Source organism: Crinia signifera, chromosome 1 (genome assembly GCF_055691185.1).
Source record: "Crinia signifera chromosome 1, ASM5569118v1, whole genome shotgun sequence".
In the NCBI taxonomy this organism is placed as follows: Eukaryota; Metazoa; Chordata; class Amphibia; order Anura; family Myobatrachidae; genus Crinia; species Crinia signifera.
In genome coordinates this window covers 215,424,544-215,441,801 of record NC_139217.1, presented here as the reverse complement: position 1 = coordinate 215,441,801, position 17,258 = coordinate 215,424,544, and the positions used below count along the sequence as shown (strand labels likewise).

The 17,258-nt window shown below is 43.0% G+C and overlaps 1 protein-coding gene across 1 annotated transcript in view; it reads right to left on the bottom strand.

Moving 5' to 3' along the window:
- Positions 1-17,258, bottom strand: part of LOC146068713 (protein unc-13 homolog A-like) — a 334,746-nt gene that overhangs the window by 144,896 nt on the left and 172,592 nt on the right. The window contains exons 27-32 of the mRNA XM_083179255.1: positions 15,239-15,324; positions 10,532-10,658; positions 8,800-8,896; positions 5,807-5,950; positions 4,189-4,278; positions 12-89 (exon numbers count right to left, since the gene is read on the bottom strand). Coding sequence (XP_083035381.1) covers positions 12-89; positions 4,189-4,278; positions 5,807-5,950; positions 8,800-8,896; positions 10,532-10,658; positions 15,239-15,324 — 622 coding nt within the window. The remainder of the gene's footprint in view (positions 1-11; positions 90-4,188; positions 4,279-5,806; positions 5,951-8,799; positions 8,897-10,531; positions 10,659-15,238; positions 15,325-17,258) is intronic.

The following is a 17,258-nucleotide window of genomic DNA, read 5'->3' as shown; positions in this document are numbered from 1 at the left end:
AGTGTACTCACATCTTTTCCGCCCATTGCTTCGAACATTTTTTCCAGTTGGACTCGAAGCTGTTGAATGTTATTCATTAGGATACATGGCTGGTGATACAAAAAAAAAATGGATGAAAACACATTTATTTTGGGTCAATTAAATACTTTTTATTTTAAAGACTTAGGGGTCAACTCAACATCCACAAGTCCATTTGTACTGTGAGTGTGGTATATAGATGTACTTATTCACAGGTGCAATATAGTCACTGCTAATTGAGTGTTTAGTTGTTTAGTGTCTGATTCTGAGCATACATCCCAGCTATTTACATTGAGAATACCTACTGTATAATTGTATATGTGCTCCCAGTGTTCTGAGTTTTATGAAAATTGCAAGGATTTACTTAGCTAGGTACACATATCTTTCTATCTTCTGCACCCAGCGTGACCTGGTGCAACTCAGGATGGTAGTGATGACACTTGCCGACGGCTGTTTAGGGGATGATTAGACTCAGAATAGCTGCAGTAGTTTGTGACTGTTTCCTAAGCATTGTATCTGATTGTATCTGCAATCACATTGCATGTGGCTCTGAATCAGGCCCTTAATGCGAAAACCAAATAATTTAACACAACACGCAAAATATTACAGTGTGAGGGAGTTTAAAAAAAAAACTTTGGTTGAATGAGTGCTATCCACTTATAATTTTCATCTACTGGGTCATTAGGAGGCAGGTTTATCTGAGAATTAAACTAAGATTTAATCAGCAATGCTATGTCTGAAAGAATAAATATCTCACATAAATATCTTCTGTTATTGATTCTTATCTATGAGTCCAACACTGGGAGGAACAAAAAGGAAAGGAAGACATTACACAACCATAAGCTATACATCAAAGAAACAGAAGTCTACAGAACTCTGGTGAATAAGAGACATAGCCTGAGTTTATACTGAGGTCAGTTTTTGGAGTAAAGCATAGCAGAATTAAGGAATAAGGTAGTAGTGAAAGCAGAATTCCTATGCCTGTGGCATAACAAGTTTGGGGTCATTTGTGACTTGTGTAGCATGGCATTTGTTATTGTTAACCTACTTTGGATTAAATTACAGAGCTGTGCCTGGGGTATTTGCAATTCTACTTTGTTCTTCCCACCAAGGTTCTACATGAAATCAATGCAAACGATAATTTAATCTATGACAGCTTGGATCTTGTGTATCTTGGAATTACATATAAATTATGTTAAATTATACTACATCCACAACACACAAGATCCAAGCTTACCAGTGAAAATTACGCTTTGCTTTGGTTCTAGATCAGAACTTGGTGGGAAGAACTAGAGATGTGCGGGCTCGGATTCCTCAGATCCGAGCCAGCACGGACGTCATCAATCCGGGCCCGGATACGAGCAGCGCTCGGCGCTTCCCGCCTTACTAGAATCCGGGCGCACGGGCAAAACGTCATCGCCTGGCGTCGGATTCTCGCAAGATCACGGAACCCTTAAATTCCGCAACCTCGCGCCGCCATCTTCACTCCAATCTCGGAGAAGGGTAGGGAAGGGTGTGCTGCTGCTGTGTGTGGTCTCTGCTGGGGCCCGTGCTGCTGTGTACTGTGTCTCTGCTCAGTGATCAAGACATCACCATTGCAAGGATGACTGGTGCTGTGTTCTGTCTCTCCTTTGTGCTGGGGCCTGCCTCTGCTGAGTCTGCTCCTGTATAGTCAGTCACAGTGTGATAGTCCACTGGTGCTGCTAGTGCCACTGCCTGCCCTGCACTGCCTAGTGTCTGCTGCAGTCTGCTCTCTGCTGTTGCCACTGGCTAGTGCCTACCAGTACCTATTGCAGTATATAATTCCAGTGTGCTGTTGCACCTGGCTATCAGTACCTATCACAGTATATAATTCCAGTTTGCTGTTGCCACTGGCAGTGGCTACCAGTATTTTATTTATTGCAGTATATAATTCTAGTCTGCTGTTGCCACTGGCTATCAGTATTTATCGCAGTATATAATTCCAGTCTGCTGTTGCCGCTGGCTACCAGTATTATTTATCACAGTATATAAAAATCCAGTCTGCTGTTTCCACTGGCTACCAGTATTTATCGCAGTATATAATTCCAGTCTGCTGTTGCCGCTGGCTACCAGTATTATTTATCACAGTATATAAAATTCCAATCTGCTGTTTCCACTGGCTACCAGTACTATCAGTCCAGGGGTGCCCACATGTGTGCTGTATCATCCAGGGGTGCCCACATGTGTGCTGTATTTGTCCAGGGGTGCCCCCATGTGTCCTGTATCAGTCCTGGGGTGCCCGCATGTGTGCCGTATAATTTCAGGGGTGCCCCATGTGTCCCATATCAGACCAGGGAAGCTGCCCTTTTTTTTACTGCAAGGGCTGTTAAATGCGCTGTAGTCCAGGGGTGAGCCAAGAGTGCTGTATAATTCATGGGGTGTTGCTAAGTAAGGTGTGCTGCTCTTTTTTATAATTAAAAGAATACACATTTTTATTGCAGGAATTTGTCTGCTGTATAATTCCATGCCTGCCGCCATGTGTGCCGTAACAGTCCAGGGGTGCCACCATCTGTGCCGTATAATTCCATGTGTGCTGTATCAGGTCAGGGGTGCCACCATCTGTGCCGTATAATTCCTGGGGTAAGCCAAGTCTGCCGTATAATTCATGGGGTGCTGCCAAGTGTGCTGTATTAGTCCAGGGGTGATGCCAAGCGTGCCATATCAGTCCAGGGGTGATGCTAGGTGTGCCGTATCAGACTAGAGGGGATGCTAAGTGTGCCATATCAGTCCAGGGGTGATGCTAAATGTGCCATATCAGTCCAGGGGTGATGCTACCTGTGCCATATCAGTCCAGGGGTGATGCTAGGTGTGCTGTATCAGACTAGGGGGGATGCTAAGTGTGCCATATCAGTCCAGGGGTGATGCTAAATGTGCCGTATCAGTCCAGGGGTGATGCTACCTGTGCCATATCAGTCCAGGGGTAATTCTAGGTGTGCAGTATCAGCCTAGAGGGGATGCTAAGTGTGCCATATCAGTCTAGTGTTTGTGCCGCACACTTGTGTGGCTTATCATAGTTATCCAGCTACCTCGGTGCAACCTTTTGCCCTAAAAACAATATTGTAAGGTGTGAGCTGTTCAGAATAGACTGTAAATGAGTGGAAATGAATGTTATTGAGGTTAATATAGCGTAGGAGCAAAAAAAAAAAAAAATTCTGCGATTTTAGCAGTTTTTATGCTTTTTTAACAAAAAAATCAGAACCCAAAACCCAAGAAATCCAAACACAAAACACTTAGGAGGTGTTTTGTCAAAACCCATTAGAACCCAAAACCTCAAGGTAATCAGAACCCAAAACCCAAAACCCGAAAAGTGGCCGGTGCACATCTCTAGGAAGAACTAAGTGGAATCTGAGCCACTAATCACTACTTGGAAGTACTGTGTATTGTTCTGTCGCTGAGTGTGCACTGGCTGAAAACTGGGTGATTTTATGTAAATGAACTATTGATGCTCTGCAAGTGATATGTAGATATGCAGAGACAATCATTACATTACTGAAACATATGAATATTCTCCCTTTCTTATGTGAGTGTAAAATCCATATTAACATACTGATTGTTGAATGAGGAGAATGGCAGGTGTGATGTAAATAGATAAAGGATGGCAAATGGGATGTAGGTAAATAAAAATAAGACATGATTTTTTTTGCAGGATGTTAGGAACATTGGCCCATCAATTTTGAAGATTTATATTGGGGACTTTTTATTGATCGATAGACGTGTATCAATGTGGGAAGGCTTTATAATGTTTGCATGTTTACTGTTCCTGCTAACAGTATATATTTCTAGTAGTTAGCAGTCAGGCTGTGGCTTGTCATTACCGATGTTTGTAGAAAGACCATACTGATTATGAGAGACATTCAGACTTATATGTATGTGATATTCAAGATAAACAAATCAGTGTATACAAATAAGAAAAAACATGACAATCACATCATAAGTGATTAATAGGGGCAGCAACCAATTCAACCAACCAAAGCAACAAGCAGATTTTATAAAATCTTTCATGTGATAAAATGATCAAGTTTAAAATCTGTAGACCCATCTGAAAACAGCAGCGGCTTTTAGGGAAACTTGTGTAAGACTGGGTGGGGTGTGTGTGTGTGTCTGTGTGTAACCCTGAAAAGACAAATGGAGTCATCTGAGACACATTACCACTTTCTCCTCTTTCTTCTCTTTGGAGCAATGTGATGCAAAGTCTTTGGAGATTATCTCAGCATACTGGAGCAGGACATTACTGATTGTCTGGAAAAGAAAAATAAGGTTATAGTAGGACTCTACCATTTAAATTGCATATAAATCTTTGACGTGTACAGTTGATAGGTATTTTGGGAATCAAGCACAGCTGGGCATAAATGCAAGTTGCAGACTTTTTCCTCTACAAATCAAAAAGCACTTATTTTGGCCTGGGAACACTACCATACTCCTATTCATGAATTCATGCACAAAAAGTGGGCCTGCTTGGAGATGGATGACTTGTGGGTGCTTGATCCTTCAGCTGAATCCATATGAAGACATATGAACAGGATTATAGGTCCTGGGCAAAGCAATGCACTGGAGCCCCTAATCACCTATTTACAGGAACCAGTTTTAAAAAAAATAGGATAGATAGATACAGATGAACAGCATTTGGGATGCCCTGCAGCCTAACCCCCCTCCCCCTGACCCTAATCCTCCCCACTAGTACATAACATTAACTCTAATACCCCGCTGCCTACACCCCCCCGCCCTGCAGCCTAACTCAGCCCCCCCTCCTTCCTCAGTGCCTAAACCTAACCACCCTAGCAGGTTTACATTTGCCATCACGGCAGTCGGTAATCTAGGCTCGGAATCCTCACTGATGTCAGAATTATGTTGCTGGTTCATCCGGCAAAACGCATCCCTAAAAAATATAACACGGCTTTCCTACAGTCCTGCTGCTTACTTTCATATGGTCCATATAATGGATGGCTGCCAGCACTCTGATTTTGGGGTCCTAGGCAGCTGCACAATTTGCTATATGTTAAAATGGTATTGATGATAATCACCAGCTCACACCTTGTACTCATATTTCAATCACATATTAATCACATAAAAAGAATGACAAATCCATTTGGCTACCTATGCAGAGTCGGATTCATCTCCCGTTTGTAGTAATCTCTGCCCAGGTTGCAAAATGCTATTTTTTATGAGGGTTCTAATTAACTTTTACTTACATTCCTTTGTGCCCAACTTTACATCAAGCTCTTTGTACAGATTACATTTTTGCACAATCTGTCTCCATTATGACTGTCAATTCCTGGAGCTACAGTAGTTTGTTCCTCTCCATCAGTTTTAATAGCCTGTCAATTGACACTTTTAAGTTGTCAATTATATACCCCGAAACCATCCCCCTTTTTGAAAACCAGTTTCAATGCAAATGACACCCGCTAACCCCTGGACTACCCATAGCAATGTGATGTTTATGGCATATGGGATGATGTCCGGTTAAGTCCCCTGATAGTCAGGATTCTTGAGGACATTCTGGAATCATATGAAAGTGAGACCTCTGAAGCAAACACAATGAAATAATACAAATATAAAATTAAATTCACTTATCTAAGTGAACCCAATGAAGATTGAATAATATAATATCATACTTCCCTATTCGTCTACGCTGCCCTCTTGGCATACCAGAAGGGTGTATGTCAAGGTAGGAAGTACTGAGACCTGGCATAAAGATGTGACTCACTGCCTAAGACCCATATACACAAACTGATATAGTAATATGTAGAAGGAGTTGGGGTACACATACCTTGGCAAACCTACGCATGTAATGTCCAACGATTTGAGGATCTGGACATTCTAGCTTCTTAATGATTTCAAAGCTTTGGTTGAGTTGTGAGAAAACATCCACCACAGAACAGGAAAAGAGAGCATGCTCTGAGGTCTGCTGAAACTGTTAAAGATAAGGAAGAAACAATGGGGGTTATTCAGATTTGATCGGTGCTCTGCGAAATTGCAGAGCTCTGCGATCACATAGCCGCCCCCCCCCCCCCTTTTCCCAGTGTGTACAGTCTGTGCGTTACCCAGGACCTATTTGGCCGGTGCAATAGAAACAGGCTGATCGAGGCCAGAGTTGACATCACGCACCCTCCCTGAAAACGTCTGGGCACCCCTACGTTTTCCCTGACACTCCCAGCAAGTAGCCGGATGACACCCACAAGTGCCGGCTTCCCATTTGGCCACATGCTATGATCCATATGCATGCTCATTCGTTGGAGAATCGTCCGCTGTACGAATTTGCACAGCAGCGGTTAGGTCTGAATAACCCCCAATGGCCATAGATATAGAAAACTTCATTTAAATAGCATAATTACATCCTGGAGTACATATTTAAATATATAATTACAAAACAATGTTTACCTTACGGTACAGTTCTCTAAACATAATTTAAAAAAAGGTGCTATACAGTATTATCCTTTCCCAGAAAAACAAGCAGAAGATGATATTCTGTAAATATACTGTACAAAGATCTGTGATAATGCTGCATTAATGAATGAAGGAAAATAAGTAGTAATGATCCTAACAGGACCAGCATGTAAAATAACATTTGTTATTCAAAAAACAAATACCTGTAATACATTTTATATACTGTATGTTGCTCAACATGCAACCACCAGATGGCGCAGCAGGACCAGTACATGGAAACTATTTTTTATTATACAATGCATTTTGTACTGTTTACTAGAACATGATTCATGTATGCCATACTGCACACATATATATATATATATATATATATGTATATATATATATATATATATATATATATATAAAAGTATTTAATTTAATAATAAATTATAGTTTGTATAGCAAAGGTCAAATTACAAATGAGACCTACAGCTCAAGGCAACTTCTCACAATGTTATTGGGGTCAGCCTGGCATGTTGTTAATCTATTTCAAATTGATTAGATTCACTTCTTGGTGCTGACCTGTGCCCTGGGTGCCAGATTTGAGGAAGTACTTAGGCCTCCACATTGATCATTTTACCAGAAGCTCCATTGGCTAGCTATTCCTCCCCTGCCTACTACTGGACTGGGGGTCAGTGGCAGACCTAGAGGGGGGTCTGCCACTGAACCCCAGTGCTCCCAGACACTGTATGCTATATACATAACATACAGTGTCTGAGGGCACTGCACCGAATACTTCATTCATCCGGACTGTGTCAGACTTTACAATCGATCTAAGAGCCTTATCGCTCAGTCCATACTTTGCTATGAATAAAGCACATAAACCTGCATCCCTATAGGGCAGGGCTGGACAATTGTGGCCCTCCAGATGTTGAGGAACTACACATCCCAGCATGCCTTGCATCAGTTTCAGCATGGCCACATAGCAAAACTCATGCAAAGCATCCTGGGATGTGTAGTTCCTCAACATCTGGAGGGCCGCAATTGCCCAGCCCTGCTATAGGGGCACTGGGATGCTGTGCTCTATCTGCTCTCGGATCCTGTCTGCCACCATTAGTGTCAGCTGGGTGCTGCCTGCTGTGACTGCTGCCTATATATGCACCAGTGATCTCTCTTCAATCATTACTCTCTCTTCCCCCTCATTCTGTACCTCTATCTCTCCCTCCCTTCACTCTGTTTCCCCTCTCTCCCCGCTACTTCTCTGTGTGGCATTATGTGGATATGGTGCATTTCTACTGTATGGCATAACATTTATAACATGTATAAGGGGTACTACTGTAAGGGTACAAGTGTGTGGCATAATGTACTATAAAGGGCATTACTAATAAGTTGAATAATTTGTATAAGGGGTACTACCATGTGGTTTAATGTGAATAAGGTTGCAGTACTCTGGCAAATTACTTGCTTGTCCTAGGTGACAGAAATCCTAGTTTCGGTCCTGTCTGATGTATAGACTCTTGTAAAATAAGAGTGGAACAACCTCAGCAAAGGCTCAATATGTGCAATGCTCTCTGCATTACTAATGGAGCCATGGACATCTGTTGAGGCAACCAGACTTGGCGCACCTTTCACTGGGACATGGATGCGTGAGCATCTCACATGCTTGCACGTCCATTGCCATGAATGGGGCATTCAAGCGTCTCACACAAAAGCCTCATTCGCTCCATGCTGCGCCAAGCCATTGGCTGGGAGCCACCAGATGAGGGCGGCTCATCTGTAAATAGCTGTCAATTGCATGCTCTTTAAATTGCATTGTGCTTGCAATCTGCAGTGCATTCTCCCTGTATTGTATATAAGTCCCGCAAATGCTCTCTGTATTGTAAGGTTGTCACTAGGAGGATTTTCGTACTGTTTGTAAATTGGTTACTAGGGTGCATTCTGTATTGTACTCTATATTGGTCATTAGTAGGCTCTCTGTATTGTGTAGTGGTTATGCTGCTAGGATGTTCTCTGTATTGTATATTTTTCATTAGTCCTTGTTGTTTCACCTTGAGGATGCAATGTGTAATTTCCTTAATAATTTTAACTCTCAATTGGATAGTCAGGATAGTTATGGTTTTTAGACTGACTTGCTCTGCTAGGTTATTGAGGAGAAGTAGGGAATTAGTCTTTACTAAACAGTAACTTTTGAACACAGAATATCTAAGGTATGAAAATATCCTTGACGACTTAGGGCCTGATACAGAAATGGACACTAAGCAGTAGCAGCTGCAATGGGAATCCCTCCCTGACCCAGTCCTTGACAGCAGCAAACCACCATCAGACCCAGCAACACGCCCACCATCTCGAGCCAACCCCCAAACCCGCTCTATATTATAACATCATGTCACTAACCCCATCCTTTTTGTCTCTCTCTAGGGCCCCATGGAGGAAATCCCGGGAAACCTCTTCATTTTCATCCAACCACTGTATAACAAAAGGCTCAAACCAGCTGTAGAAATAGTAAAAGATTCAAGTGATTGTGAATAGACTACCACTTAATCTCAATGATTCCACAATGATTAATACATTGATTTTTTCTTTCTTTGTCAGTAAAGCTTTCACAGTTGATACTTTGCATTAAGATTATCCAGTCCATTATTTGCTATCATGCTAAAGACCTTAAAGTGCAATTTAACGCATAACTATAACAAATACAAAGAACCATTTTATTTATAGATTAATTTTTTTAAACAAAAAATATGAAATGATAATGTTGGCTATTTACAATACTCTGAAAAACCCAGCGTTGCCTGTGTCTTTGAATGTAAATAGGTATTATGTAACTGCTATACCCTCTTAGTCACTAGGACAATACAAAAGGAAATTGCAATTTTAATGGATTATAAAGCAAAGGAGAAGAAAATGCTTAGAGGTTTGTCCTGTTTTGTGAACGATGAGAAGCTGTTCTACAGCACCAACAGGGATTTTTGACACAATTTTCAAATAACCAGACATTTTTTTCAACAGTCAATTATCTCTGTTAATATCATTCTGGATACCATGGGGGGGATTCTGATTCATTCAGTTTTGTGTGCGCACGCATGGAGGACCGATGTTTCCTTTGTGCGCATAACTTTGACGGGCGCATGCACACAAGACTGCGGGTGGAGGGCGTGGGCCGGGGGATTTGCCCATGGGAATGCCCAGTGGTTTATGGGCATTCCCATGAAAATGCTGGGCGTTTCCATGAAAATCACCCAGTGATGTGGGTGCGGGGGGCGGGCAGCTGGCATCACCAGATGTCATCTGCCTGCCCAGTTCCTGTGGAGTGTGCACGCAAATCTAAGTGACCTGAGAGTCACTTAGATATGCATGCTAGTTCCACATCATTCGATGGTCATGCGAATGAACAAGGCGTGCAAGGTGTCTGGGTGACTTGCAAAGCTGCAGATTCGCAGCCTTGCGAGTAAACCAGAATAAGGTCCCATGTTTTAGTAACTTAGATACAGGGAGCCAGATGCAAGGGTAGAAATAAATGGGACATATATTGCTTAAAAGCGTGCATGAAAAAAATATGTTTGCGACTTAAGCTTTGTTTACTGCTTGTCATTATCATCAATGGTAAACTGCACCTGCTCGATATTAGGCATAAAGGATATGTATCCAAGCAGGCCTATTTTTCACTCACTCTGCATAGCTCTTATGTGTGTACACACCGTATTGTGCAACCATGAGAACGCCCCATTACAATTCAGCTCCACCTCTTTGGTCATTGTGCTGCAGTGAATGAAATGACCACAACTCATTCTCAGTGCACACTGCCGGCTTCTGTGGCATAGAGCACAAGTAATGTCTCCGCCAGTAATGGCTCTAGAGGAGGGGCTGCAGCACAGTTCAAAGTTGATATAGGGGAGCAACACCCAGTGCCAGTGAGTCAGTTTGGAATGGCAGTTGCTGTGTCTCGTCTTTTTGAATTTTGAAATATGCTGCAGCCCAACCTCTGGAGCAACGACTGGTCTCTGCTATTTTATATTTCCCACGCAGCTATTATAGACACCCCAGCTACCTTCAGAAACACATGCTTAACATTATTTGAGTGTAGCTAAGAAATTCATTGGCAATTTCAGGACACAGTGCCACTTACGCAGGGTATTCAGGGACCTTGCTCTTAAATGATGGAAGCTCTGTCACATATTCATTGTACAGCCACTTGACCTTGAAATGTAAGTTCATGTAGTCAGCACTCTTACACAGACGGTGCTTGTCATGTTCTAAAAAGTAAATAAAGTAAGGATAGTGGGTGTATATTTAATTACATTGATGTATTAGAGCAAGCAGTGTTATTTAGCTATAATAAAATAATAACAATAATTACATTGCTTGGTACTACACTGCACGTAAGCAAAGGCAGACAATGGGCCAGATGTATCAAGCTTCAAAGAGTGATAAAATGGAGAGTGATAAACAACCACCTGTCATGTTACACGCAGGATTTGAAAAATGACAGGTAAGAGCTGATTGGCTGGTTGTTTATCACTCTCCACTTTATCACTTTTTGAAGCTTGATACATCTGGCCCAATGTATCTGCTGGGCATTTACTTGTACTGCTGCAATAGCATTACATTCTGGGTCTTGTACAAGAGCTTACATGAGTTTGTGTAATTTCCCCACTGCTTTCCACTTCACTAGGCTGACACATAAAGCCTAAAGCTGGGTACACATTTCACAACATTTTACAATGCCAATCTGTGTTCCCACTGCTTGTTGGTTGCTTTGTCTAATCTTCTGAACATGCAGAAAGATTTGTAAATATTTTTAAAGTCAGCATACTGTACTACTGGATGTGGCCATTGACTATATATTTTGCAAGGTAAAGAAATTGGTTGTTGTGCTGCGCTCTGTCACTGAAATTCTACCCGTAGTTGGCAAAATAGTGTTTTTATTAATAATTAATGTACATGTATATATGCACACACAGGAGAATTGGCCTTTTCAATGAACTGGCTCGCCTTAGAGGCTAGAGGAGTTGATTCCTTCAAGGTCAGTTTCAATCCTTAATATTTAAAAAACTATGTAACAAACAAATACTGCATGGAAAAAAGTATCTGAATACAAGGAAAAGGAAAAAAATATATAATAATAAAAAACAATAAATGGCAAGTCCAATAAATTGGACGGTGTGTACACTAAGATTGGGAGGTGTGTACACGTTAATGTCCCTGTTCAGCACCGGCAGCTCCGTGCAGAGCACGGCTGACCGGGCTACAGCGTTCTCAGACGCTGCCCCCTGTCTGTGTGAGGTGTCGCAGCTCACCGCTTCGGGATGCCTCGCTGTCATTTGCGGTGCACGCCGCAGCAACCAGGAGCCGGAGAGAGATCGATACCAAGCGGGTGTAACGGCAGTGGTGAGTACCAGAACGAGGAGGAGCAGGGTGAGCCAGCAGGGACCTGTAACGAGGCAAGCGGTCACTGCAAAGGACAGCAAGGCATCCTGAAGCGGTGAGCTGCGACACCTCACACAGACAGGGAGCAGCATCTGAGAACACTGTAGCACGGTCAGCCGTGCTCTGCACGGAGCTGCCGGTGCTAAACAGGGTCACAGACGTAGCACCCAAAGTCCGGGACCCGGGGATCCCCAGCCCCCTCAATCAGGAAAAACCACCCGAAGTACTGTGCGCACCGGTACCCATTTTTTCAGGACAATACTGACAAGGATTACAATTAGCGGGACGCCGCTGTACATTTGCATAAACTTCAACAAAACTGTAATCAATTGAGAACTGAGACATTAACGTGTACACACCTCCCAATCTTAGTGTACACACCGTCCAATTTATTGGACTTGCCATTTATTGTTTTTTATTATTATATATTTTTTTTCCTTTTCATTGTATTCAGATACTTTTTTCATGCAGTATTTGTTTTGTTACATAGTTTTTTAAATATTATGGATTGAAACTGACCTTGGAGGAATCAACTTCTCTGGCGAGCCAGTTCATTGAAAAGGCCAATTCTCCTGTGTGTGCATTACATATACATTAATTATTAATAAAAACACTTTATTTTGCCAACTACGTGTAGAATTTCAGTGACCGAGCTCAGCACAACAACCAATTTCTTTACCTTGCAATACTAAACGGACCCAGTCTTCCGTTAAGGTGAAGCTGCTAGTCACAGTAAACACACAAAAAATAGATTCAGTGCGCAGGTACAAAAAATCCCCCTATATATATTTTGCAAGATTGTACAGTTTGTGTATAAACTATATACTGTAGTTTGTCCAGGAGTTCAAGGGCATTCACTGACAACATCGCATCATTTGCAGGTCATCTAATGTGTACCCAGTGGATTTTACACAAGGCAACCTAGACACATGCTTAGGGCCTAGCAGGTCCAGAGGAGCCCCACAAATATATCTTTGCCATCCAAAATGTTCCCAGAGTAGTATTGCTTGACTAGTGCGTGACTTCATGACATCACCTGGACCGGCACACAATCCCATAGTCCCTTTAATGTTATTTAATATAATAAAAAATGTTTGAACACACAAAATGGTTTTGTCCACTCTATGTTGGCAGTCAGTTTACTTCAATCGTGAAGCAGATATTAAGCCTATTTCCAAAAAACCTAGAACCGGATGAAGATTTGTATGCAATTCCGATATTCACACAGCTGAGCATTTATGGTTAGACTGTGCATGTGCCAAGGTACTCTATTGATGCTGGCTGCAATCAGCAGCGAAAATATAGTGCTATGGATTGTTTGAGGAAGGAGGGCTCCAAAGCAGGGCCCTATGAGGTCTAATTCCGCCTCTGACCCGGCAAAAACCTTAGTAAAGAGCAGCACATTTACAATATTTGGTATGTTACCAAATAAGGGAATTCAATTAGTCTGGAATATATGTGATCAAAAAACTGGGGTACACTATTTTGCACTTTTTAGCTTTGGGTTACTCAAATTACAGTCCCTTAAATTTAAAGATTTTGTGCGTTAAGAAAAAGAATCATGAGACGTTCACAAACATATGTAATAACTGCTGGCTTTGCAAAACCTGGCTACTTAAATGGAATTTTTTTCAGCGCATGCTAATATCCAGAAAACGCAACAAATAAAGCTGTCGGTGGGCTGCATTCGGGGGCTAATTAGATAGCCCTGGGGGATCAATTAGCCTGCGGTACATTATCATGCTAACTGAATTCCCCCATTAGACCTCATTTTAGCATTTTACCTGTTTAATTATTAGAATAATTATTTGTTTTAAGCCCCCCTATATAAATATATTATAGACTGTAATACTTTATTATCTGTATGAAATTCAAAATTGGAAATAATTCACATGTTCATTATTACATAGATGAGGCTTGCAAGATACCATAGCATATTTTTCATTGACATATTATTTAGGAAAAAGTGTACATGATATTACTGTTAGCCCTTGTGAGGACAAGTGTAGAAAAAGGCAAAATGTACTCTTACCAAATAAAACAACATATGAAGACAATGTCGTATTATCAAACTGTACAGCATCATTACATCTTTGTTACAATCTGTGGATTATGCTGGTTACCGTATGAGATTTTGAGCATTTGACATGGTCTGACAGCAAATACTTGCTCATAATGGCCCTTATTCTGATCGGTGCGGAAATTCCCGCATGCGGACGGACCGCCGATGTTGATCGTCTGCGCATGTGCAGAGGTCAGTCTGCGCATGTGCAGGCGATTTCGCCGCACGGATTCTTTATACGCCGCACAGGGGGCGTAGAGGGGCGTGAGGGGCTACTTAGCCTCATTACCCTATGCATACGCCCCCCGTTTCATGGGCGTTCCCATGCAAACGCGGGGCGTATGCATGGTAATGAGGCCGTGACGCGTGGGTACGGGGCGGGCATCTGACATCGCCGGATGTCAGCTGCCCGCCCCTATACATGATTTCATACGGACAAGTGTCCGTGTGGTCTTGTGTTGCGGGACCTGGTGGAGCGTGCGGCCCTGCATTCGATGTTCGGCGACCATCGAATGCAGGGGCTGCTCCCACCATGGAGGAGGCGTATCCCCGTACAATTTCATGCGGATCGCCACATATCCGCATACGGACGGCAGGTGGCGATCCGTATGGAAGGCGGGGATTCGCCTGCACGGTTGCGGCCGCATATTCTGATCGGGCCGCACCGATCAGAATAAGGGCCAATGAGAGTACACCAACATACCTCCCAACTTCCGTCCGGAGGAAATAGGGACACTCGCGCGGCTTTGCGGCGCGAGCGCCCGAAAAGGGGGCGGGGCGTATGCAAATGAGGGCGCGGCTTATGCTAATTAGCCGCGACCTCATTTTCATACGAGAATAGACGCTGTGCGCATGCGCACAGCGTCTATTCTACTAGATTGGGGGGTCTCCCAACTGCCACCCCCCGCAGCGGGACAATGCCTGCCGCGGGTGGAACGTCGGGACAGGACCCGAAAATCGGGACTGTCCCGACGGAATCGTGACAGTTGGGAGGTATGCACCATTGACCCAAAATGGGTTCATGCCATACAGACATAATTTCTCTATTAGATAATTCTAACTGCAAGCACAGCTACAGTACTTGATGATTGGTAGCAAAAAGATCCATTCCCATACAAGTTTACATGCTTTTTTAGTGGCTCATTACTACACAATATAAGAATAAATACAATTGTGCATGGAGAACATCAAAGGACAGTATTAATCTATGTGTATTAATAAAAGAAGAGGATCCTGAGTCTATTGCTTAACGACAAAAATAATGTACAATGCACTCAACTAACAAACCTAAAAGTAATTAAAATTTCTGGAATATTTAAATATATTATATTATTGATAACTTACCTTCCATGGCATATTTCATATCCTGAGCAAAGAGACTCCACATAACTTCAGCACTGATCTTACCCACATTAAGCTCCTGGGGGAACCTGAGTAAACAAGAGCGAAGAGTAGAAAAGACTACTGGTGATACTGTGTTGTCAGATTCTTAGTCTAGAAATGAGGATGTGTTTAAAAGATTGCCTGAGGCTGGTTACTACAGATGCTTGATATTTCAGGTCTGTTTGGAAATTCTATTATTTATGGTTAGACAGCCAAGAACATGTACGTAGTACATCCTCACTAGATTCTGATTCACATTTTGCAGCTCACATTGGCTGTTTTCATTTATGGTTCACTGATTGTATTTATCCTGCTAGGTTCACCTTACAGATTTGCCAGGGCCATCTTAACATTAGACCGGGCCCCGGGCAAAATGATTCGCTGTGCCCCCACCCCACACACACACACACCCCACACCTACGGGCAGCAGGGATCCGGGCAGCGGCAGCTGGGAGCTTGTACAGCTATTTGCCGGGCGGAAAAGAAGCACTACTGATATTGAAAAGACTGTCTGGATGCTGATTGGCTAAGAAAATTCAGCCAATCAGCGTCCGGCCAGTCTTTTCAATATGTTTACAAATTCAGCAGCACTTCCTGCCTGCTACCCGGCATATAGTGCTACAAGATACCAGCCACCACTGTCCGGATCCCTGCTGCCTAGACATCAATGCCTGGACCCCACCACGGGGTCTGGGCAGTGGCGGCTGGGAGCTTGTAGCGCTAGTATTTGCCAGACGGAGGGGCGGGAAGCGCTGCTGATTTTGAAAAGACTGGACCGACGCTGTTTGGCTGAATTCTCTCAGCCAATCAGCGTCTGGCCAGTCTTTTCAAAATCAGCAGCGCTTTCTTCTTGCCCTGCCACCTGGCAAATAGCGCTACAAGCTGCCAGTTTCCGCTACCAGCTGCCACAGCCTCAGTAGCTCCCCAGGGCAGTGCCATCTTCCCCATTGTGGTGGGCCCCTAAAATCCTTGGGCCCCTGGACACCTGCCCATTAAGCCCAATGGGAAAGACGGCACTGAGATTTGCTATTCACATAAAAAAACATGTCTGTTTCAGAGTGAAGGAACAGGCTGGGAAATCAATGAATCAGCATGAAGACGGTCGAATCTGGGCAACTTGCTTAAATTTAGCTCAATATTCTAACAATACATAACTGATGCTAGTAAAAGCCTACATTCTGATACAAGTGAATTAGCAACATCAGACAAATAAAATATATAACATATCATCATAGGCGAATCTAGAATTATGGTAATGGTTGGTCCCAGATCTAGACATAATAGCAGGGGGGACCTTTGCGTGGCTTAGCAAAAAGGGGGCGTGACCTCCTGGGAAGGAGGCGTGGCATCACACAAAGGGGTGTGGTATTAAACTTTAGACCATACACAGTAATGCCCATTACACATTTTAGCAAACTCCGTAATACCCATTACACATAAAGCCACACGCCGTAATGCCAATTACACATAAGGCCAGACACCATAATGCCCATTACACATTGTGGCACACATCATGATGTCCATTACATACTATATAACAAACCGTAATGCCCATTACATATTTGCCACATAAGTGCTGCTTACCTACATGCTCATTGCTAGGGGGTTCTTGCTTGATGGCACCATAGTACCCATTACACATGATGCCGCACACCATAATACCCATTACACATGATGACGCACACCATAGTACCCATTACACATGATGCCGCACACCATAGTACCCATTACACATGATGCTGCACACATAATGTCCCTTACACATGATGCTGCACACATAATGCCGCTTATACATGATGCTGCACACCTTAATGCCCCTTACACATTAAGCCACACATTATGCGTAATGCCTCCACATACCGCCACTTGTAGCATCCCTTAAGCAATGCCCCCAAAAGTGTCACTTACTGTAAATTTTTATATGAGCCTTCGCTACTGCTGCAGGGAGAGATGGAGAGCAGTGCAGCTGCTTCTATGGGGA